We start from the raw sequence: 14,653 nt of genomic DNA, 5'->3' as shown, positions 1-14,653 counted from the left end.
CACAGTTTGTGAGTTCGAGCCCCGTGTCAGGCTCTATGCTGACAGCTCAGGGCCTGGAGCCTGCTTCGGATTCTGTGTTGTCTTCTGTCTTTGCCCCTCCCATGCTCATGGTCTGTCTCTCTGTCTCTCAATAATAAATAAACATTAAAAAAAAAAAAAAAAAGCAACCTTGTACCTTGTCACTCATTTTGAAAGCAGGTGAGTTCACAACTCAGAACACTGTGCTGATAATGTATCACAGGACCTTATGCACAGACGTAAGGATATTGAGAGTTCATCTGCTGCTTTTCTCAGCCTTGGGACAAGATTATACATAAACACATTTGGGAGTTAATGACAGTTGTTAACAGAAAAGCAGTGACTTGTATGATATACTTTCCACCTGCTTTGGCACGTTTTTTATTCACATTCAAGCCTGACATGTTGCTATTTTATTTCAAAATACATTGTAAGACCATGTGAAAAACTAACCCATGAATTGAGTCCTTGTCTGCTTTCCTTGAGTAATGGAAAAGAGTAAATGTACTTAGTAAGAATCATCAACAGAGCAGGAGGACTTTGCAAACTGTTGCAGGTACCTGCAGACTTAATGCAATATATGCCACATGGATGCAGACAGCCCAGGGAAAATTGTAACCTTTTCTAGAGGCTCACTCAATTTCTTTTCTTTTTTTTCCTTTTCTTCTTCTTCTGTTTTTTAAAAGGAATCCTACTTTGAGATTGGAAAGTGTCAGAAACCATTTTCTTTCTGGCTTTGTCCTAGGTTTATTTGACATGGCCTGTGCCAAACTGTGCTGAGGGCTGCCCAGGTTCCTGGATCAAAGATGGCTATTGTGACAAGGCTTGTAATAATTCAGCCTGTGATTGGGATGGTGGTGACTGCTCCGGTAAGGGTGTGTTCACATGTAATTTGTTCATGTTTATGGACTTTTTTCATTCTTTTTTTTTTTTTAACGTTTATTTTTGAGAGAGAGATTGAGCAAGTGAGAGTTGGGGTGGGCAGAGAGAGAGGGGATAGAGCATCCAAAGCGGGCTCCATGCTGACAGCAGCGAGCCCGACTCAGGGCTTGAACCCACAAACTGCGAGATCGTGACCTGAGCCGAAGTCAGATACTTAACCAACTGAGCCACCCAGGCACCCCTGAACGGTTTTTCATTCTTTGTCATTATTGAATATGTACAGTGACTTAAACATTCTGCTTGTATGAAAACAATCAGTAATCCATAGATTCTGGAGATAGTAGGGCTACTGTCCCCATGTAGATCAGTTTTTTCATATTCGCCATTGTTGAGGGCATATTTCCATGCTGGCCCTGCACTTGAAAATGCCTTTTATTATTTAAAATACGAGAGTCAGGAATAGCCTTAATTATGTAAACTCAGAGCAAGAATCATTCTGACTGGGTCTTGTAGGAGCTCACAGCTGGTGGCTTTCAGCAGCAGCTTGCTATTAGTGAGTAACTAAAGAGAAATAAAGATCTTCTCTCTTCAGCATCCCCCTTACATGGTTATGTTTACACTTGTTGATAATAACGTGTTTTTACATTTGTTGATTGCCTTTCAGTTTATAAAGCATTCTCCATTATTCACTTGAATTTTTTAGTCACCTAAGGAAGAGAGAATATGTGCACAGGTATCATCCCCATATTCCACATGCAGAAACAGATTTGGAAACGTGTTGAGTATTAGAAAAAGCAAAGCTTTAAGTTGTAGTGTGGTCAGATCTATCCGATGCACTGAAAAATATAAGCAGCTGCAATAAGAGAATGCAGACATACCCGGTGGATCTGTGCAGTCCAGAGAACTCAGCCCCTAATAGAACTTTAACATTTGGTAGTGATATTGGCACCCATATTTGGACATGTTTTGGCAGTTCTGACAATCAGTCTTCAATAACCTCTTCCTGTTTCCCTGCTCCTCCACACAACCTCCACACGCCCCCCCCACACGCCCCTTGGAGTAAGTTTGTACTTCAGGGCTGCACAGCTAGTGAGTGCCAAGGCCTGGTCATCCCATGCCTAATCCTCTGGCAAGTGATGTCCCCTTTTTAGTTTGTTTTCTTCTTAAGGTACATGAAATCTGGGTGAACCTTTTCTGACTGAAATGTAGGCATTAATCTCAATAGCACTATTGAGAAAGAGAAACTGCCCTTTGTTCAAGATGATAAGCACAGCAGGATCCTGTTCTCTTCCTTCCTCTACAGGTAACAGTGGCGGGAGTCGCTACGTCGCAGGAGGCGGGGGTACTGGGAGTATTGGAATTGGACAGCCCTGGCAGTTTGGCGGAGGTCTAAACAGTGTTTCTTACTGTAATCAAGGATGTGCTAATTCCTGGCTTGCTGATAAGTTCTGTGACCAGGCTTGCAATGTCTTGTCCTGTGGGTTTGATGCTGGCGACTGTGGGCAAGGTATATTTATTGCCGTAAAAACATATTTAGAATAAGGGGATCAAAATCCTTGATGAGTAGAGGGGAGTTTGTTGTTATTTAAAATAATTACTCTCTATGTATTCTTCACCCATCCTTGCATTCAAACTAGCAGTAAGTGAAAAGTAAGAGATCTTTAAAAAATAGTAGATACTGGAGCTGCTGCTTTTCCTGCTCTTGCACCAGTCTGGCTGATTTTGTACTAAGCAGATACACCTTTGTTGAAAATATATAGTAAAGGTTTAATTTAGAAATAAAAAGAGACCTTATAATGTACTAAATCCAATATAATGAATATTGGATCTTTTTTCTTTTAGTGTTTATTTTGAGACAGAGTGAGAGAGAGATAGAGGGAGAGAACAAGCAGGGTAGAGAGGCAGTGAGAGAGAGAGAGACAGAGAGAGAGAGAGAGAGAGAGAGAGAGAGAGAGAGAGAGAGAGAATGAATCTCAAGTAGGCTCCACCATCAGCACAGAGCCTGATGTGGGGCTCGGTCCCACAACCCTTGGATCATGACCTGAGCTGAAATCAAGAGTTGGATGCTCAACCAGCTGAGCCACCCACGTGCCCCTGGATCTTGCTGATAGCTTATCAGTGGTGGTCGTTTGGGCAGAATGTCATACTTTTTCAAATGGACACAAAGCTGAAAGTTCATCACTGAAATCTGCCATATCTCTATAGTAAGTTAGACCCTGCATTTCATGTTGATAATAGTGATTGCTTCAGATAGTAAAATGAGCCCTATAACAGCAGCTCTTGTGTTAGAATGTTTGACTATTTTGAAGTCAATTTAAAGTCATTCTTAGAAAGTGAAAACTCAAACCTTCAGAATTAAAGGAAAAGGAGGGGAAAATGCCTCATTTTTTAAAGTCATGTTTGTGTTTTTTCCTCTAGATCATTTTCATGAATTGTATAAAGTAACACTTCTCCCAAACCAGACTCACTATGTTATTCCAAAAGGTGAATGCCTGCCTTATTTCAGCTTTGCAGAAATAGCCAAAAGAGGAATTGAAGGTGCCTATAGCGACAACCCAATAATTCGACATGCTTCCATTGCCAATAAGTGGAAAACCATCCACCTCATAATGCACAGTGGAATGAATGCAACCACAATACATTTTAATCTCACGTTTCAAAATACAAATGATGAAGAGTTCAAAATTCAGATAATAGTAGAGGTTGACACGAGAGAGGAACCCAAAGTGAATTCTACAACCCAGAAATCTTACCAAAATTTGGTCAGCCCCACGACACTTCTACCAGAGGCAGAAATCCTGTTTGAAGATATTCCTGAAGAGAAACGCTTTCCAAAGTTCAAGAGACATGATGGCAACACAACAGGAAGATTCCAAGTGGAGATGAAAATTCCCCAAGTGAATATTTCACTCCTTCCGAAAGAGGCCCAGTTGAGTCTCAGTAACTTGGATTTGCAACTAGAACGTGGAGACATCACTGTGAAAGGGTACAACCTGTCCAAGTCAGCTTTGCTGAGATCATTTCTGAAGAACCTACCAGATGCTAAAATAAAAAGAAATCAAGCTATAATAACAGATGAAAGAAATGACAGTGTAGAGGCCCCGCTGGAAAAACAGGTTCACAAAAGCATCTTGCCATATAGCTTGGGAACATTTGAAAGATTACAGAAGTCAACTTTTCCAGCAGCAACAATAAAAGTGAATGGCCACTACCAGAGTCAGAATCCACCCCCAGACTTAGAAATGGAAGGCAAATTTAGATCTGAAATTCTGATCCAAGAAGTAAGAGGCGAAAGTGTGTCAAAAGAAAAACTCTCATCTCGAATTGTTCCACTGCAAGACCAGATGGCAAAAGAAAAAATCACAGGGAAAGAACAAGAGAAACACAGAATGGAGGAAAATGTGAACAATTATATCGATGTTAATGAAGTATTACCTGGCAGAAAACTGCAGCATCACGCAGACAGTTACCTGGGCTTTTTGCCATGGGAGAAAAAAAAATATTTCCAAGATCTTCTTGATGTAAGTTACATCCAGCCTAATTGCGTCCCATGCTCAGGAAGAAATAAATAACCTTGTGAGTAATAACTATAATAGGTGCCATTTATTTAGGACTTCCTGTGCCAACCATTGGACTAAATTTTTTTTTTTCTTTTATGTGGTTTAATATAATTGTCCCAATACCCTTAACATAAAAATACCTTATAAGGTTATCCACTGTCAGGATCCCCATGCTACAGTTTAGAGTGAAACAGCCTTAGAGTGAATGAGTTGGGAAGTTAGCCAGGGGTAGGCCCCGAGTAAGTAGTGGAACAGGGATGGCACCTTACCTTCACTTGGCAGGTTGTGATTTCAAAAAATGCTTTTGTGTATGTTGTGTGGGTCAGACCTAATGTTTCTCCAATTTTACTGATGGAAAATACCCCAAGGTGCAGATATATTCATTAGCTTCCAGTGTGAGCCTAGCCTCGAAGTTTGAGTGCTCACCCTCCTGTACCACGGCCTCCGCGGTGTCATGGTGTCATTTGTACATCTGCCAAGTGCTGGCACTGTGGTCACTGCTGGGGAATGCAAGACTATTAGAACACAGCTCATGGAGTCTCAGGGGGCAAGCTGGGAGGACAGATTTGTGTGTAAATAATTATAGCAAAGTGATAGGGGTCTCTTGAGGTAGGGGCAAGGAGTCCAAAGGGAAAAATTCCTTAACTCCACTGAGAGTATTGGGGAAGGCATCGTGAGGCAGTGCCCCATAAGCTGACCTTTTAAAGGTGTGTAGGAGTTGACCAAGAAAAACACTGTGGTCTAAGCTGGATCGTGAGCAGAGCACAGTCATGAGTAGATGTCCAGCTGGGAGAAAAAGAGGATGAAGAAGGGAACTTATTAATCTCATTGTCTTTGGAAAGTATTTGTTCCTGACACAGTAGTCATTTACTAATTGTTGAGTGAGGGACTGCGGAGTTCTTGCTTATGACGATTTCCTCACTTTTCCAAGCCCCTTTCTTTATTTTATGTTCTAAATGTTTATTTATTTTGAGAGAGTGAGCAAGTGGAGGAGGTGCAGAGAGCGGGAGAGAGAGAATCCCAAGCAGGCTCCACACCATCAGCACAGAGCCCAATGTGGGGGCTTGAAAACATGAACCGTGAGATCATGACCTGAGCCGAAACCAAATCGGATGCTTAACTGACTGAGCCACCAGGCAACCCCTTTATTTTAAGTTACAAAAGTGTTGCAGGCTAGTGGTAAAAATTGCAAGCAATCCAAAAAATACACAATGAAAAAGGGAAAGATCTGCATCTTTCCTTCCTTAATCTCCCTACTTGAAATAATCACTATGAAAAGTTTCGTGGATACTTTTCTGGTATTTTTATATAGATATGCAAACATACAAACTATATAATACCTGTTTTGCAATGGTGAAATGACACTATTTATATCCCTCTGCCATGGCCTGTTGATTTAGTGGTGAGCAAACCCATGCCAATGTCATTGTTTTTTAATAGCTGTGTTTGTTTTGCAATTAACAAATAGGGTTGCAATAAATACTCTTGTACACATATCTTACTCTGGAGGAAGTTTTTACTTCTGTGGGTAGAATTGCTATGTTACAGTTAAATTTGACTGTGTCCTTCTGAAACCCTGTACCGCTTCATACTTCCACAGTGTATAGTACAAGAGTGCTTGTTTCTCCACAGGCTAGCCAAACAGCAGTTAATGTCAGTCTATGGTGTTTTGTTTTGTTTTACCAGTTTGAGAAGCAAAAATATTTCATCTTCATAAAGTGTGTTCATATATTTTGCAAGTATTCTTTACCCATTCACTTAGTTCTGCCTCTTACTGGTTTTGACAGGGCTCTTTATGATTTATAATATTAACACTATTAAGATGGCAAAACAGTTTTTTAGTCCTTGTGTTCAGAACTCAAGTGCTGACTGCTTTGGTGTCATCAGTAGAAATAACTTGATATTGATCGAGTTATCAGGGGCACCTGGGTGGCTCAGTTGGTTAAGCAGCATCCAGCTCTTGACTTCAGCTTAGGTCATGATCTCATAGTTTGTGAATTTGTGCCCCACATTGGGCTCCATGCTGACAGTGTGGAGCCTGCTTGGGATTTTTTCTCTCTCTCTCTCCCTCTCTGTCTTCCCCTCCCCTGCTCGTGCTCTCTTTCTCTCCCAAAATAAATAAATAATCTTTTTTTTTTTTAAACAAAGTGCTATCAAATTTGTTTTTAAATACATTTTCTAAATATTGCATTGAATTGGCTATAAAATTTCATGCTTATCCTTGAAGAATACCCTATAGAACTGTATCATACAACAGTTGTTCACAAGCCAATAGTGGTGTTACTTTCACTGAAATCTAGTTTAGTTCTGCACTTAGGATCCTTAAAGTGACCTGTTAGTGCTCATTTCATTTGCCATTGTTAGTGGCTAGTTATATAACATAGTACCTTTATCTGTTAACAGAGTATACACTTGTGCACTAAACACAGCGCTGTGTTACATGGAATTCTCTTTTCAGGAAGAAGAGTCATTGAAGACACAGTTAGCATACTACACTGATAGCAGACACACTGGGAGGCAACTAAAAGATACATTTGCAGATTCCCTCCGATATGTAAATAAAATTCTTAACAGCAAGTTTGGATTCACATCTCGGAAAGTCCCTGCTCACATGCCTCACATGATTGACCGAATTGTTATGCAAGAACTTCAGGATATGTAAGTATTGATTGTTTGAGCTGCTTGCACATGCTCAGAGCTGCTTTAAGTCTGCTTAAAATGACACTTCGCTGTGCTACATGTATGGCTCTAATACTTGATGACTGATGTGTTGAAGGTTTACCTAAATAAGCAGGAAAGAAAAAGATTCTAACTCCACAAATGTTAGAATATATTTTAATGTAGATGAATGTCTATATATATTTTTTAAATGCCCAGAGCTCACTATATATGTTATGTTTGGGCAGGTTTCCTGAGGAATTTGACAAGACGTCATTTCACAAAGTGCGCCATTCTGAGGATATGCAGTTTGCCTTTTCGTATTTTTATTATCTCATGAGTGCAGTTCAGCCACTGAATATATCTCAAGTTTTTGATGAAGTTGATACAGACCAATCTGGTGTATTATCTGACAGAGAAATCCGAACACTGGCTACCAGAATTCACGACCTGCCTTTAAGTTTACAGGTGTTGTATTTTTTTCCCTAAACTTTCCCCTATTTCTCTTACATATTTCAGTACAATGCAGGTAAAAGTAATTCTCTTAATTATGTAATGAAGCTGTTCACAACTAGTCCATTTTTGGTGCCAGAATTAAACCAAATTTGAGGTTCATATTTTATGAGATTACGTTTCTGGCTTTATGCATTGCTATTGTATTATCTGGAGAAGAGCCAGACTGTCCCTGCATATAAGATTGTTGTGACAAGTTCATTCAGGAGTTTCGGGTGTGGCCAACTGGAGTTATGTCTCAGCCAGGCCTAGGTTGTTGCACAATCCCCAGTGTCACGGCATCCTCTAGTCCCAGGAGTGAGAGAGTCGCTAATGGAGAGTGCCAAAATGAATCTAATCACAGGACATCCCATCTGGGCACTCCACTGACCATCCTGTGTAAAATAGAGCCTCACAGTCCAAGACGTATTACTTCTAGATGAAGATGAAATATTTGTGTTTGTATTATCTCATTCTGTTTTTTCCAGGGTGTTTTTATTTCAAGAATCATCTAGTCAGACTCTCTTTGAAGATAGCAGTTAAATTAAAAAAATTTTTTTTAAGTTTATTTTTGAGAGAGAGAGAGAGGGAGAGAGAGGGAGGGAGGGAGGGAGGCAGGCGTGAACGGGGGAGGGACACAGAGAGAGAGGGAGACACAGAATCCAAAGCAGGTTCCAGGCTCCAAGCTATCAGCCCAGAGCCCATGAACTGCACATGACTTGAGCCGAAGTCAGCCACTTAACCAACTGAGCCACCCAGGTGCCCAGAAGATAGCATTTAAAGAAGTTTTGGAGACATTTACATAATTTTTATTTTTAAATCATAGTTATTACTTGTATTATACATAGGTTTATCCTTTTATTTTGCTTTGTTAGGATTTAACAGGTCTGGAACACATGTTAATAAATTGCTCAAAAATGCTTCCTGCTAATATCACTCAGTTAAGCAGTATTCCACCAACTCAGGAAGCCTACTATGATCCCAATCTGGTAAGTGGCATGAGTTCCTTTATGTAAAACAGAAAATATACTTTAAACAGTAGAAGCAGGCTCTGTATTTATCTTTGGTAGAAAACAGTAGTCCAGATAATCCAGAATCGTTTATATCTTGCTTTTCTCCTGCCTAGTGGATGATAAACTAACGTTGAGATTGGTTGCTAATATTCTGTAACCAGACATCTGTTCACTAAGTATAGCAGGAGATAGCCAGTGAAAATACTTGAGAGAGTTTTGCTGGTGGCACATCCTGTGTTCACACTCATTCAGGACTTCCCCCCACCTGTACTTCTGTATCTGTCCTTCACTGTCTGTCTTTCCTCCTCTAGTTTTCTTTCTAAAGCTTATAAACTTTGGGTTCTTAGTAAGACTTTACAGTTACCAAACCCCTGCACTTACACAGAATTTGCACGTTTCTCAGGAATATGATTTACAGATAGAAAGCAGTTATTCTTGTGTTGTTACAGGCACAATTAAAGATTATTGAGAGATTTTAGTTCCCTTTTGAAATGCATATTTTCCTTTATTAATTAGCAAAGCATTTCAGTATTTGCCAGCTTTCTGGCATGAGATTTAGAATCAACAAATAAATATCCTTTGTATGTTAAGAATTAAGTAAGGTCTGCTAACGATTATAAGTTAGTCTTGAGGCTTATGCAAATAAACTGCTTGGAGCATGAGTACCAGTTATACTGGCAATATAAGTTAACATTACTCAAGTGAACTCTTAGCAAGATGTTGGCTTCATTACTGTAAGTAACTGATTACATGTAGGTTATTTCCTAATTAGACTTTAAGAATGACAGGTTAGCTTATGAGTATCATGTAGACCAGTTCATAACAGTTTGTTAAAAATTTTTCTTTCTGAAAAAAAAATTGTAACAATAACTTATGAGACTATTTTAACAGATAGTATATAGTAATGTGTGATTAAAAAAAAATTTATAAAAATAGGCTGTTAGCCTGCAGGCTATAGCATGCCAATTAGATATTTTTCAAATATTGGATTAAAATATTTGTCTTTATTACTGAGCCTTTGGTTCCCTCCTCCCCCCTTAAATTTTACACTGAGGTTAGTGCTTCACTTGCCTCACCCTGGTCTTGGCCTGATGCAATGTCTGTATTTTCTCATAGCCACCAGTCACTAAGAGTCTAGTAACCAACTGTAAACCAGTAACTGATAAAATCCACAAAGCATATAAGGACAAAAACAAATATAGGTAAGTAGTACGTACATTTTCTCTGTTTAAGAATAATTGTAGGAGTCTGGTATTTTCATAATTTTACAATAGTTTATCTCTTAAGCCTTTTAAAATTTATGTGAAATTGTTTTCTTTAGTAATACCAAAAGGTTAAGTCATTCTCAGGATGTTGTATTTATTCCCATATAAATATTTAAACTCTTTAAATGTTTTGATAATTAGGTTTGAAATCATGGGAGAAGAAGAAATTGCTTTTAAAATGATTCGTACCAATGTTTCTCATGTGGTTGGCCAGTTGGATGATATAAGGAAAAACCCCAGGTACTTTTTTTTTTTTTTAACCCATAAACTTTTTTGAGTACTTTTTTAAGTTCATAGCAGAGTTGAACAGAAAATAGAGAATTCCCGTAACTTTAAACAATTACCTTTAATTATGCAAACAAACAAGAGAAGGAAGTGGCTTGTTTTGTTTGGAGTAGATGGAAAGGTCTAATGGTGAAGTAGAGTTTGAGCTACAGAAAGCAGTTGCGAGTTGAGATAGGGTTCCCCCAGGCACAGGGACTAGCATGGACTGCTAAGAGTTTGGTGACATAAGCTATTCAGTGAGGCCAAGCCGTGGTCTCCATTGTGGGGAGTGAGGCCAGACAGCTGGGACTCTTGTAGCCTTTCTAAAAAGGTGCTTCCAGAAAAGTTGTTTTGGCAGTTAGACTTTTTAATTCAAAGTTCAGATTAGTTTCTGAGGAAAAAGAAATGTTCTCATAAATGTGAAAATGAATCCAGTAAACTTCAGTCATTCCTTGGGGATGAATAAATGTTCAGGTTTATATTAGCCTTGAAAATTTCCAGCCTGGGAACCCTAACATTTGCCTAGGATAGTTTGATAAAAATTGGTTAAAACCTGCATTTTTGTGTTTTGAACTTTAGTGGGAAGCATTTCATCAGGAAAAATTTCATCAGGAAAAAAAGGTCTTTTTTTCCAGGAAAATTGAGTATTTCTCACCTGAGTCTTTTAAAATGCTTTTGTAAGTCTTTAGTTTCCTTATATGATGATTTTATTTATAAATGATCAGAAGATATAAAATTTCTAGACACTTTAAAGCCATGGTATTTTTTTCTGAAAATCTCATTCCTGGTTGTGGGTGGGGGCAGAAATGGGAATTTTAAGAAAAATGGAAACACCTTTAATGCTTATTTAGTATATTCAGTAATTTGGTACAATACTTCCTACAGAATAACAAGTATTTCCCAGAAGCCAAGCAAACAGTAAGCCATCATAATAATCACCCGGCTTGCAGCTCTCTGTATTTGCTGTTCCCTCTGACTGGAATGCCCTGCCCTAAGTTTTAAAAATAACTTTAAAAACCAATTTCAATACTTGCTTTTTGCTTCTCCCATTTGTTGGTGTGCTCTCTCAGTCATTTAGTTATCTATAGCAATACCATGTGAGAATTTGTAGTTTTCAGTTGTACCTTATACTTTTATGTCTTTGTGCCAGTTTGAAAGTTTTTGGATGAGCAGTTCATAGACCTACATGGTACTTAAAGAGACAGGATTTTAACTAGAAAGACACATGGCAGTCCAGGCTTAGTGTCTCCCCTGCCCAGATACCTCCTGTGACCTTGAACAGTCTTACCATTTTTAACTCTTGATTTGCTTTGTTTTACTTTTATGGGTGCTCATTTATTTTTCTTTTAATGTTTATTTATATTTGATAGAACACAAGGGGGGAGGAGAAGAGAGAGAAGGAGACACAGACTCTGCAGCAGGCTCTAGGTTCTGAGCTGTCCACACAGAGCCCAATGTGGGGCTCGAACCCACAGACCATGAGATCATGACCTGAGCTGGAGTCCGTTGCCCATCCGACTGAGCCACCCAGGTGCCCCTGTGTGTGCTCATTTTTAAGTTAGGAGTGGAAAACCAGTATTCTGACTGAAAGTTTAAGGACACATTTGCACCATTAACAAGGAGTCTGGGCTAGGCTGAATCCAGGCTTTTTCTTCCAGCCTCCTCATCTCTGCTGCCCTCCTGCTTGTGTTGGCTTCATCTTCAGGCGGGAGATAGGGCAGCCACAGTAATTCTAGATGGCCCTGCAGATGGAGCCATGCTCTGAGGCAGAAAGGGACTGCCCCTTTTGTGCTGTCCCTCCACTTTTACTCCAGTCACTGTGAAGAGGAGGGATTCATGTAGAGTCAGGAGCTGCCTCGGGGGTGAAGTGGGCTTGCCTCCCTTTGAATCAGCTCATGGGGAGAGAAATACTGAACAAAATGCAAATTCTCTTTGGAAGAAAGGGGGTGGTGTTTGCTGGGCACCCAGCAGGGTCTGCTTTAGCTACTTGTATCCACCCCCACCCTTTGTCTCATGCACATGCCTTCTTCTTTCATTTTTCCCAACTTTCTGAAAAATTTTGAAGATACAGAAAAATTGAAAAAAAAATAGTACAATAAGTCTCATAAATACTTAACCCAGATTTTAAAATTGTCAGCATTCTGTCATATTTGCTTGATCTCTTTTTATCTACACATACACAGACACATACAGGTTTTGTTTTTGTTACTGGATGGTTTTTTAACCATCTGAAAATTAGTTTCAGACATCCATATACTTTACTTCTCATTATTCTAGTACATATATTCTAAAGCCAAACCATTCTCCTTTATTTTTATTTTTTAAACATTTTTGAGAAAGAGCATGTGCGTGAATGGGGTAGGGACAAAGAGGGGTGGGAGAGACAATCCCAAGCAGGCTCCACACTGTTAGAGCAGAGCTTGACGCAGGGCTCAAACTCACAAACTGAAATCATGACCTGAGTTGAAAACAAGAGTCAGACACTTAACCGATTGAGCCACCAGGAACCCTCAAACCATTCTCCTTTATACCAAAGACCATTAACATGTATCTGAGAACCTTAACAGTGACTAATACCACCTAATCATCTATATTCAAATTTCCCTAGTTGCCTCCAAATGCCCTTTATAGCTATTTTTTTTTAAATGCAGGATATAATTAAATCAAGGCTCATGCATTGTTATTTTGTTAACCTGCCTTTTTAGTACTCCTTTAGTTTAAAGCAGTCCTCAAGTTTAGAGAGTAGATAGGATAATGAACTTTCACCCATCACTCATCTTCAATAAGAAGTGATTTATGGTTGTTCTTCTTTCATCTAAACACATCATTCCTTTACTACCACTTCCTGATTGTTTTTATGTAAATCTCAGACACTGTATCATTTTATCTCCAGATTTATATATATATATTTCTCCAAATTATAACAACTCTTTAAAAATAACCAGAATATCATTATTTACTCCTTAATATGATAAACTAGTCAGTGCACACATTTCTCCAGTTGTCTTTTCTAAGCATTTATGTTTTTTAAGTTTATTGATTTGAAGTGGTATCAAGTAAATTCACTGCATTTAAATCTACAGGTTTTCCTTCAACCTCTCTTAGCCATATAATTTTTTGTGTGTATACAAAGAAATCCAGTTATATATTCTGTATTTTTCCTTACTTTGGATTTCTCTGATTGTGTCTCAGTTCTGTGTGTGTGTGTGTGTGTGTGTGTGTGTGTGTGTGTGTCTCAGTTCTTTAACATGTTCCTAGGTTTCTGTTTTTCCTATAAATTGGTAGTTGAATCTGAGAGCTTTATTAAAATTTGGTGGGGGTATTTTTGTTGTTACTTCTTTTTTTTATTTTAAAATGCACAAGTACTTCAAAACTGGCGTTATCCCTGACTATTGTTTCAGTGGGTGACTTTGCCTTGAAGGGAACTTGAAACAAGTAGGGAAGCATCTGTCATGTGCTTTTTGCTAGAACAGTAGTATCTTATTGGTTGTTTGGAGATATATTAAGAAGTCATCAAACTCACAGAATCTATAGCTATAAGGTACCATATCTATGTCACTGTTCTTAGTAGTATAACTATGGCAGTTTAGAGAACTTGCTTTCAGGTGCTTAACAGTTTTTTCCCTGGCTGCCAACAAAATGCTCTAGTCAGTAAACTACATTTATTAAACACTTAACTGGGGACATGCTAAACAGAAATCATTAAATTAATTTACTCCCAACAGCTAGAAGGCACTTTTAAGATTATCTTCCCTAGCTCTTCTTTGTTTTATAAGTGAGGAATACCCAAAGAAAATTTTATAGGATATTACGCTCCCAGAGAATCATATCAGTACATGCAACAGCTTGGAACATGAGTTCATTGAAAATATATTTGGAATCTACATTTCTTGTTTTATTATGTCAAGATCATTCTTACCCCAGATCTCTATTATCTCTAGGAAGTTTGTTTGCCTGAATGACAACATTGACCACAATCATAAAGATGCCCAGACAGTGAAAGCTGTTCTCAGGGACTTCTATGAGTCCATGTTCCCCATACCATCCCAGTTTGAGCTGCCAAGGGAGTATCGAAACCGTTTCCTCCACATGCATGAGCTGCAGGAATGGTAAGGTCTCATGTTCACATATGGTGTGTGTGTGTGTGTGTGTGTGTGTTTTAGAGAGATGAAATTTCTTTAATGTATTATTTGATCTATAATTACTTTGTAAAAATACACTTAAAAGTTTTTATTGAGCTTACTGGCCAAGCACATCTGCTGAGCCTCATTCTCTACCATAAGAATAGCTACCCTATTTCTTGAGTACCTGCTGTATGGGAGGAGAACATAGTAACAGAAGCTGAGTGATTTGCTCAAGGTGAAGTAGCTGAGAAGTGGTAAATCCAGTCTGATTCCCAACCCTCCAGTTCCACTGTAATCCAAAGCTATTTTATAAATGTTTCCTTCATGTCTTATTTTACTACTATTTACCCCATGCAGGGCTAGGAATACATAGACGA

The 14,653-nt window shown here is 38.8% G+C and overlaps 1 protein-coding gene across 5 annotated transcripts in view; it reads left to right on the top strand.

Moving 5' to 3' along the window:
- The window catches only part of GNPTAB (N-acetylglucosamine-1-phosphate transferase subunits alpha and beta), a 72,694-nt gene that overhangs the window by 51,713 nt on the left and 6,328 nt on the right, over positions 1-14,653 (top strand). For all 5 annotated transcript variants that reach the window (XM_060656607.3, XM_060656608.3, XM_060656606.3 and 2 more), the window contains 9 exons: positions 764-887; positions 2,204-2,407; positions 3,319-4,421; positions 6,919-7,118; positions 7,367-7,586; positions 8,486-8,599; positions 9,740-9,825; positions 10,030-10,128; positions 14,094-14,261. In XM_060656607.3, coding sequence (XP_060512590.1) covers positions 764-887; positions 2,204-2,407; positions 3,319-4,421; positions 6,919-7,118; positions 7,367-7,586; positions 8,486-8,599; positions 9,740-9,825; positions 10,030-10,128; positions 14,094-14,261 — 2,318 coding nt within the window. The remainder of the gene's footprint in view (positions 1-763; positions 888-2,203; positions 2,408-3,318; positions 4,422-6,918; positions 7,119-7,366; positions 7,587-8,485; positions 8,600-9,739; positions 9,826-10,029; positions 10,129-14,093; positions 14,262-14,653) is intronic.

Source organism: Panthera onca, chromosome B4 (genome assembly GCF_046562875.1).
Source record: "Panthera onca isolate mPanOnc1 chromosome B4, mPanOnc1 haplotype 2, whole genome shotgun sequence".
NCBI classification, from domain to species: Eukaryota; Metazoa; Chordata; class Mammalia; order Carnivora; family Felidae; genus Panthera; species Panthera onca.
This window is presented reverse-complemented; position numbering and strand designations above follow the sequence as displayed.